The 10241-nt window shown below is 40.4% G+C and overlaps 1 protein-coding gene across 1 annotated transcript; it reads right to left on the reverse strand.

Annotated features, from left to right (window-relative positions):
• Nucleotides 1–1826: 1826 nt before the first annotated feature.
• On the reverse strand, nt 1827–9586 carry LOC135461788 (uncharacterized). The gene is made up of 3 exons (XM_064739019.1): nt 9471–9586; nt 6524–6703; nt 1827–1991 (listed from the first exon to the last, which is right to left on the reverse strand). The coding sequence occupies exons 1-3, from the start codon at nt 9546–9548 to the stop codon at nt 1827–1829; spliced, it is 423 nt and encodes a 140-aa protein (XP_064595089.1). The 5' UTR covers nt 9549–9586.
• Nucleotides 9587–10241: the final 655 nt, after the last annotated feature.

A 10241-nucleotide genomic window follows, 5' to 3' on the forward strand; every position in this document is an offset into this window, starting at 1 on the left:
AAATACAGCGTTCGTATTCTGTGCAAAACATTACAAGCGCAATGTCAAAAATGTAAATGGCAGGACTGAAACTTTAAAGTGTAAGACACGAGCTGTAAGAGTATAGGCATATATTCTGATTGTTCTTCACATATACATGGGCTTGTTGTAATTCCATGTGATAAAAAGCATTACTTTTTGCTGCCGTTTTCTTGTCCTAAATGCATAAGCTGACAGACCATAGTGATATTGATTTTTGACGAGAAGAATAACGGTATTGTTGCGTGACAAGCGACGACTTCACTAGTGCCATCTGCTTACATGTGACAGCCATAAGCCCCCCGGATATATCTAACATCTCAGCCATGTCCGCGGATGATCTTGGGTGCAACTGGACAAAACTGAAGCATCACCAATTCTATACAGGTACGAGTCGATGACCTCCCGGTACTATAAAGCAATTAATTACCATCATTTATGTCTTAGAAAGAATTATTCTTATTTTACCTCATATATTGTTTCGAGAACTAATTTGACCTTTGTCTAACGCTCTGTGATCAGGATATCTGGAATATATTGGCACCCAGCGACCTCAGATATGATAACTCATTGATATCTAATCTAGCCTTTGCGCTATCAGTGCTGTATAACATGTTAAAGATAATTAGAAGCAATATGTATCTCACCAAATATTGCACCCAATAAGAAATCCACACTTTTGAATCATTTCATTTTTTCAAAATCCAAAATATCGAATGAATATTTAAAATACCATATTTTTTTATTACTCCCATCAGAAGTAAGGGTTTTCTGTTTTGTAACATGGAAATTGTACGTGAACGTCAGTGACGATCACACTGACGTCGTACAGACACATTATGTCACGCAATCCTGGAATGATGAAATACGGCACAGCTGTGCAAGAACATAAAACTTTCCTTGAACGAAAGATAATCCCCGTTTAGTTTCATTTTGAGTGTCATTACTGGCGGAAATGATTCTGGGGATATGAATGGCGACGATACTTCCTATCACAGAGCCTTGTGTAGATGTTACTGTGCTGGCAATCAGTTGAGCGACATCCATGTGGAGAGAGTCCTCGATTCTTTGTAATTATCTACAGTATCTGTCTATCGTTCCTGCAATCCCAATTCAGTTGGTAACCGTTCCAGCACATAGTAAATTTTGGCCAAAACTGTATTGCCGAGTGTTGATTCTAGCTTTCGGGATCACGATTGGTAGATTTAACGATTTACGATTTAACCCGTAGATTAGTACTCGGGTATAGCAAGAGAACAATGGTTAATCCAGGTTAGACCCGAGTCGCAATTGCTCATTGTTACAGCCCGCAGTTAGCGAATCCTGAATAACTATAGCCCTCTGGGATCTTCGGCCAGGAGAAAATGTCTGTTTTTCACGAGTATTCGCCTGAAGTTTTACCCTCACCAACACTGGGCAAAATGTCATTTTTTTTTTAAGTTGAATTATCTCGATAAGCGTCCAACATCATCTGCTGTAGGATATCCTTGGTCAGATAATGTGACAAGGAAAACAGAATTCCCTACCGTCGATACTTGACTGATACTTACCGGGTCCAATTACTTACATCATCTTCAGTGGCTTGACATTCTTAGAGACATAACACAGCAGCTTTCCTCTCAACATGCAAACCTAAACTGGCTTCGCTGCCATCATGACAGCCCATTCGCCATATGATGCCGGCGAACATTCTTCATGGTTTCGTCCGGAAGCTTACTTGGCCTGTCGAAGCGCAGCATGACAGCATTCGTTACCATGGAATCGCGTGCAGCATTGAAATGGTGTATCATGCCTACGGAAACAATTCATCACCTAGATGTACAGCGTATTACCATGGCCGCATACCACTGGTTCACAACCACTTCGAATTTGGCGCCGTCACAACAAGTTCTTGGAATGAGATCTGGATCCTGATTGGTGGAACGAACCTCTATTCCCGCAGCGTAACACTCCGGTTTTATCCGTGCCTTTGGCTGCAAAGAGAACAAAAAGTTAGACATGGAAAAACTGGGGGCTGACAGAAGCCAGCTGCGCCCCATTAGTCTTCATATCCTTTCCTACAAGAGCACGGACGCATTGGTCTGTGGAAAAGATTATAAGAGCTCTGCATCTTATAAAGAAATCGGTCCAGTCATGCGATGTATTACCACTACAACTTCTAGGACAGTAAATTTAAATTTTACGTTTTTCCCACTAGAGAGGAAACACACACGCAGTTAATATTTAAACTGAGAATAGGTCAGTAGTTAAAAAAAAACGACTGAAGTGGAATTGTCTTAATACGATTGCACAGGAATAAAAGAAATATCAGAAACTGAGTCGTCAGAGCAAACCAGATTTGCGGATGTTACATTAGTACATGGTTCGCTAAAAAACAAGACAGTACTACGAAAAAAAAAACAAAAAACAAATAAAAACAAAACCGAAGGTACAGTATATTACTGGCATTGACTACATAATTTAATAAAATTCTGTCTGTAGCACACTACTGAGTGGATACGGGATTGTTGACTCTGGTCAAAGTCGATGTGTGTTATGTAATAACAGATTGTGATACTTCAGTGTAAGCTTTATTGGATAATGACAATTTCAGGAGTATACTTCTGTTTCTATTTGATTGGTGTTTTACACCGTACTCAAGAATATTTCACTTATACGATGGCGGCCAGCATAATGGTGGGAGGAAACCGGGTTCATGAGTATAGCTGTAAGCCATATTAATGTTGAACTGTTTGTTAGCGATTATCTCCGTTAGAACATTTGTTTCGACCAGAAAACGTTTGGTAGAACCTTATTGTCCAGGATAAATGAGTTCATTGCGGAGGTATGAAGGTAAGTAATAACATACTGCAGTTATTACAAAGTTGTACTCATTGTAGCCGTTGATAACTCCAAGAGTCAGTACTGTCTATCCATTTGTTACCCCGCTTGAATTTTTAACTGGTACATGTGTATCATTCAACTTGTATTAACAAATCAGCTCGAAAATCTGCGTCTGGTATACAGAAAAAATGACTTGAATCAGCAGATTCTTTCAATTTAGTGCTTCTTTTAATAAGCCAAAAATAAAAACACCCCAGAATCTGTAACTGACTGACGAGATAGAATCCCACGGTCATTTTATTATATATACTGTATAAAGAAGTGAAGAAAATAAATACAAAGGCCGGATGTTCTTGAATATTTTATGACAAGAGCCTTTTACAGAGCTATGCCTGGAATAGTGCGATTTCTCAGTCTCGCAGCATTAGCTTTAAGAGCACTGTCTAATGCAAATTATATGCCTTACGCGTCCATCGACATTCAGCAACACAGAAAAAAAGAACATCGATCGTTAATTTTTGCTGGAGCGAATGACATGGAATATTTAACCGATAAGCACTCAGGAAACAAATGTACCGTGGATAATACTGCAAACTTGTCACGATTCAGTGAGCGTTATTAAATATGTACGATATGCAGAGAATCCTCTGAAAAAGTAGTAGCTCTTATAAAACCCCAATGGAATTATGTGTGTGTGATCTTCGGAGTTTAGGGCTTGTAATGTTTGTAATTTTGGAAGTACTTATCAGGATATATGTCTATAAATGTATGTCTAAACTCGACTGTTCGAAGTCAACGCGAGTTGCCTTAACAACAGGCTCCGAGTGTCAGTTCTAGCGTGTTTAACGACATCAATATAACGTGTTCAAGGGAGAGTTTGGTGATTTTACGGCTAAGAATAATGTCACTTAAATGCCGAGGGCTATGGTTTCCTGAAGAACCGCTGGTGGACGTTGCCATCCGGTCTCCAGTGACCAGACTTGTCACCTTAGCTCAAGGCCGAATTCGGACGTGTCGAATTACTGCTCAGTCCATGGCTGTGAAGCAGCTCTCTGGGGCAATGTATTCTTGAACCATCTGGCTATGGTCAACTCTTACTGTGAATAATTGGTACGTGTCGGTAGTGGCTGGCCAAGGCACATAGAAACGGTCAGTTGATCAACAGAGAAATACATACATGTACGCTTACCCAAAGTACGTTACATGTAACAGTTAAGCTGCAGAACCCAGACTCATATTGAACTTTTTACTCTGAAAATCTCATTTTATGCGTATGGTTTAAGACACTCAGAGTAGAAATTCTGACATGGCTTTCAGAGTAGAAATTGTGACATGTCTTCAGGACAAAACACTTACTATGCAAGTCACAGCTTTTCTACATTTTACAGGAACTGAATGAAAACAAGAAGTGTTGCAACAATCAGAGGAAAACACATTGAAAAGCATGTCTGAAATTACTGTTACTTTTTCTAAAATGTCTTTAACTGCATAAATTCTAACTTTACGCGTCCTTGTTGACGTCACAAACACTTTCCTGACACAAAACCCATTGCGTGAAGTTGGAATAACTCGTTCTAGCGTAAGAGTACAGGTTACACGAGTAATTCACAATTTAAAGGCAAAGAAAACACTAACGTGAAGTATTTGTCAAGAAAAACCTCATTAAGCACTGTCCACAAAAATCATTCTATTTACTTTTTAGATCCCAGCAAAATGCTTTTGAACTTTGGATTTTACCGTAGCCTTTTCTCATCTCATTGGGATTAGTGATGTCACACCAGGTTTTTGTCACTTAACAAAAAATAGGCTGCTAGATTTCATCTTTTTAAATGTACATATAGACCTATGAATGCACTCGCCGATCGGGCCTTGAAATGAAGTATTTCAAGCAAAAATGGATGTAACGGCACCATGGAATGTAATGTTTCAAAACCATTATAGTTGGTTGGAAAAAATTTGAACAAAATAGATCGATCTGTTTTCCTAGACAATGTTTAATGCTTGTCCATCTACTATATACTTCATTTTATTGTTTTCATTGCCTTTAAAAGACAGCATTTGTTAACGCTTACATGGATTGTCTCTTTTGCTGCAAGTATAAGCAAGGGAAAACATATATTCATAAAATGTCACACGAAATACCGCCACACCGATGGTGCAAATTCAACGCAGTGTGTATTTTAGAGGATAAAGCTCAACCTCTCTTCATACATGTTCTTATAAGGTCAACAGACGTACTGTATTTTTGCTCCCTGGTCTCCAGACGATAACATACATCTGATATTCCACGAGAACAGGCAATGAGGAAAATGGCAAAGGTTATTTCTCACAAGTATTCGTTATGTCTAACTGCTGTACTTTTATAGTCATTTATTGTTCATTGGCTGTATTATTCAAGACCTAGTGGTTTTAATGGACATTTTAGGTTCACGCGAGAACGGCTTTCGCTGACAAATACAGCACCCATGAGAGTAATTTATATCACCATACACTTTGAGCCATATATAAAATATAACACTGTGCAAACCTGTTGCAACACTGTGCAAAGTCTGCATTTTGTAATTTTCTGAGCAGAGGGAGAAGAAAATTTTCTGAGCAGATCGAAAAGAAAACTCCAGTATAATGAATGTTAAGTTTCTAAGGAATTCAAATGTCTTATGATATTGAACAGTACACAATTAATACAGGCGCAAGGCTTGACGCAGGTTACATATCTGGAGTACGTCGCCAGCGGCTGTTTTCCGGAGTACAAGGCCTAGCGGTATCCGACAGTACATCCCATTCAGTGTGCCACAACGCCAGGAGGGACCTCAACCATTTTACCCGTCACCCACTTTTCTTGTGCGTGATGCAGTATTGAATAATCACCAGTGAAATAAATAAATAATGGACCCATAGAACCTACAAGCAATGTTTGTCTCAGCTATGGATGCATTAGCTCAATGACAATGTGATTCTTGAGCGATACAGCAGGGGTTATGATGTCTTGGTGTTCAAACTTCCGTCAAGATTCCGCTATATTACTGTTGATCATAGGCAACGGGGCATTGCTAAGTGGCACGATATTAGGGTGCAAACCACTCGCTCAACAGCTGAGGGTTTAATTCCGGTCTTGGACAGGAAATTTCAAGATTCCACAGCTCTCGCTGTTTGCGTGGCCTTGGTGACAATAAGGAGTAGACGAGAGTCAAACCACATGTCTTTCACAAGCCTGTGTAAGCGATATCTCAGTACCTTGCGAAGGTCGAAGATTTATTCCGGGTTTTCACCCCACCCCCACCCCACCCACACACACCAATGTCTTGTTTTAGAACATGTGTTCAGTATGCGTTTGACAACAGTCAAATAAAACCGATAAACAAGTAAATAACTTCAGCTGTAAATCTTGGAATAATGCAAGTGTGCACCCAGTACGCTTATGAAAAGAATAATTTGCGTTGGATACCACTAAAACATTTGATATAATGATATATAATTATATCGGATGATTTCCATGATGAAATCACTCTGGACATGTATAACGCAGAATGAAACCTTTGCAATCTATTCTGGTAAACCCTTGAGAAAACCGCGTCATTTATAGGCGACGCAACGTTGGGGAAAGTGTGCAGATGAGTTAGCAATGCAAATTGGCACGCCATGTCAGTTGGCTGTAAGGACATCAGGCATCATGCCTACTTACCAAACAGTGAAATCGAAATCCTAGAGCGAAATCAATGTGAATTAAAGCAACGGTTTCTTCTTCGTTACAGCAGCGCATGTGACCACAGGGCATGTAGGGATGGTCCCAGGCATATCCCAGAGTTCCATTACAACACCGGCGAGATAAGCCCAAGTCCCGAAAACTGCTCGCAGCATAGTTCTGAAAGTAACCATAGAAAAGCTTATTAAAGCCCAGGAGATGACAGACATATGCATTAACTACAGAAAACCAGCGGTTTCCTGTAATTAAATTTGCTACGCAAGCAATTAGCAATCATGGTCGAAGAAACACTATTAGAGGACCTCGACCGCTTGACATATTTAGAGTGAGTGAGTGCTTTTGGTTTAACGTGACATATTTAGACGTACGTAAGTGAAAATGTAACTTCAGTTCCTTGGCACACAAGCTGATGTGTTCCCAGTCTTCAAATATCCCAACACTGGCGTTGAAATAGTACATGTAGTTGCAACAAACATCCAACTTTTCTACTTATCTTGGTTCCGTATTGTCATGACTGCACAAAATAGTTTTAAGAAGGCAAGTAGTGAAACTAAATCATATATGCATCAAACAAAGGACGAAAGGGTTCAGACTTCTGACTTAAAGCCTCAAACTGAACTTTGAGACCTGCATTCGAACAGAGCTGGATTGGTCAACGGTTAGCCGATCCGACAGGCTTTGGCCCGCTGCGGTCAACCTGTTGAAAAAATTACATTGCACCCTGGAAATAACATTTCTGAACTTGTACACAGGGATGATATGAATAGCATTTTGCATCTACACAATTACTAGCACCATGGTGAGCTTAAACAGGTAGTCCATCTTCCACCAAAAACAGAGGCATAGGAAAAATTTAAATAATACCAACAAAGCTGTAATTGATCTTTAAATTTACGTTGAAAATGAGAGCATGTTTAATGTTGACGCCTGGTTTCTTTCTCTGACTTTTATGCTTCTAGTGTTTTTTTTTCTAAGGAAAGTAAATATTTCCACCGACAAGGTCGCCGTCTTGATATTGATTCTAGGTAGATACATCAATAGTAATTCCAATCATCAACTCAACTTCAACAGCACCAGTCCGTAAGAGCGGTGACAGTCTCTCAGACAGTAGAGGTATTAGCACTGGACCGGCATAATTGCCTTTGTGGTATGATATTAAATGGCGGCGTCGGTTTGGTCCAAGACAAAGCAAAATCTCTTTAATTCTCATAAAAATGACAAATGCAAAGTGGCAGTGGATAAAAGCACATAGATCTTCATATATATAATATCATTTTAGGATATGAGTAGACGTGTTTTTGTTACTTACCAGGCACTAACAGATTGCCGAGGGACACATAGCAGCGCAGCTTCATTAAAACGTTAGACGTTAAAAACATCTTCATCCTTTATAACCACAGACATTACCACAAGCTGTATTGGGCATTCTCAATTTGTGAGACTTCTGAGACGCACACGTCTAGGACTTTTTTTCAATACTTTTTTTTACCTAGTCATAAGCCATTAACTTAACAGAGTGAAATCTGGTTTGCTATAAACTAAGAACTATTGGGGATCTTTTACTTCAGTTGCAAATAACGATCCGACGTCATCTCTCCAGATCGGCAATAAGTCGCTGATTTGAGAACAAGAAAACAAAAACAACTCACATCTTAAATCAACGTAAAGCGCAGAAATATACGAAAGAAAGAGTAGTCCTTATTGTCGATGCAGATGTGTTTACCCACATGATCATGACTTACAAAGATGGCGACTTTTTCCGAAGCATGGCCAGTAAGACGGCCTAGGACAATCATTACTTGATAGTAGCATAGGCAACACAAACATGAAGTATTTTAGAAAGGAAGATTTTGTGCAAGAACGGACAGACAGTGTTATCTCACATCAATATGGCAACTATGTAGATGAAAACGGTCATCACCACCGAATCCTTGAGTCTGTGAATTTTAGAATGCTTGCAACATTGCTTATCATTGCTAGATCATTGCGCCCGGGCCACTAGAGACGTAACATATCCGAAGTCAAAGCGTATGACCTGTGGGAAATCAGTCTTAATCCTACTTCTGTTGGAAGACGTAATTGATCACGGCCCTGGGTAAATAGATGTCCCTTTGCAGTCTAGGCAACGATTTGGCCATTCTGTTTTTGTAGGAAAATCACACCAAATAATAATTGAGCAGATTTTTTCCAACATTCTCTGGATGAGCACACTGAAAAATCACGAGGAGAAATCTGTGTCGTTTTCTGTGGTATGCACAGAAAGACAAAAAACACATGGAGATGAACCGCCCCAGTGGTGATAAAAGGTGGCGCGAAATACTTTTAGAAAATGACCTTTTGCTAACAAAGCAGGTGTTCTTCCCGGTTGGCTGGCACCGATAGTGCCATGAAATTAGAGTAGGCCTGCATCTGTTACACTTCCCCAGACGGACGTTTGACAAAGAGCGATAATAGCCCCCTACTGAATCGCCTGATTGGACCGCATATCACACTCCTGCATAGCAGGCCCCACCGGTTTTCCTTGTTTGTCTCAAGAGTCTGTAATGTTTCAAAGAACTGTGAAACTGTCAGACATGAATATATAATGCGATCCACGAGTTACCGCGTCCTTGCGCTGCGTGGAGAGAGGGCTTCTTATTGTACCTTCCCATGAACTGTCCATCCAACTCAACGGATAATGCCTTACTCTATTGTATTTCCTTCAAACCCTTGTTGTACGAAGACGATATTCCTGTTCGCAGGAATGTACCAGCAATTCAAGCAAATCCAAAATGTGAACACACCACAAGGAGCAACGTAAAAGAGGCATCTAATCTCAAAAAGGACATCCTTGATATTCCACGCCTTTGAGGAGTCAACCTTTTTAAGGACCCTAACACATGATGAATAAGATAGTTTCAACGATGAAATAGAGATAGCTACTTACCATTATTATCCGTGAAGCGATGTTGGAAACTACCAGTAATAGGGCGCATGTATTTTTGACACCAAACAGGGTAATCATTCCGATAGTGTCATCTGATGAATCCGGTAGCACCAACAACAATTACTATTTTTTCACATTCGAATGGGCTTTTTGTCTTATACCTAACATTGACTGTTAAGAATCACACAAGGTTAAACAAAGTCTTCCTGATAAGGCGTGATTTGATCGCAGCCGTCATCTCTGAGCCGTCCAAGTGTGGAAACGTCTGTAGGACAGGACGGTCGGCGACGAGTTGTCAGGCCGAAACATAACACTCTACGACATGTCATCGCCTTCCAGCCGTAATCACACCGGGCGGGGCCCGGTACTTTGATAGCGATGCGAGCCTACACACAACACCAACCACAGAGTTTACACTGACTCAGATTATTCCATCTCACTCACAAGGGACTGAAATAGAATGTTCATCCATTACCAAGGTAGAGGCCCCTTGAAAAAAAGCAACGTAATCGGTGAACACACAGCAAAGTTCAGACAAATATGTTAAATCCTCGAGAGTGTGAGTGCCAATGATTTTCAGCTCTCTAATAGACGGCTGTCGCTCGGACTGGGCAGGTGATTAACTTATAATGTAGCTGTCTGATGGAACGCAATTTCCATTTGGAAACGCAGCCTTGCATGGCACGGTTGAGAGAGAAGCCTACAGCAGCGACAGCCTGCGCTCGATGTTCTCAGAGTCGCGCGCTGTCCGCTAACTTATCTGTTTTGAAT

The sequence above is a fragment of the Liolophura sinensis genome, chromosome 1 (assembly GCF_032854445.1).
Source record: "Liolophura sinensis isolate JHLJ2023 chromosome 1, CUHK_Ljap_v2, whole genome shotgun sequence".
NCBI lineage: Eukaryota > Metazoa > Mollusca > Polyplacophora > Chitonida > Chitonidae > Liolophura > Liolophura sinensis.

Coding starts and splice junctions, on each gene's coding strand:
- LOC135461788 (XM_064739019.1), bottom strand. CDS start 9,548: ATGATTACCCTGTTTGGTGTCAAAAATACATGCGCCCTATTACTGGTA. Junction 6,704..9,470: donor TCGCTTCACGGATAATAATG/GTAAGTAGCTAT, acceptor GGTTACTTTCAG/AACTATGCTGCGAGCAGTTT. Junction 1,992..6,523: donor GATTTCGATTTCACTGTTTG/GTAAGTAGGCAT, acceptor TTCTCTTTGCAG/CCAAAGGCACGGATAAAACC.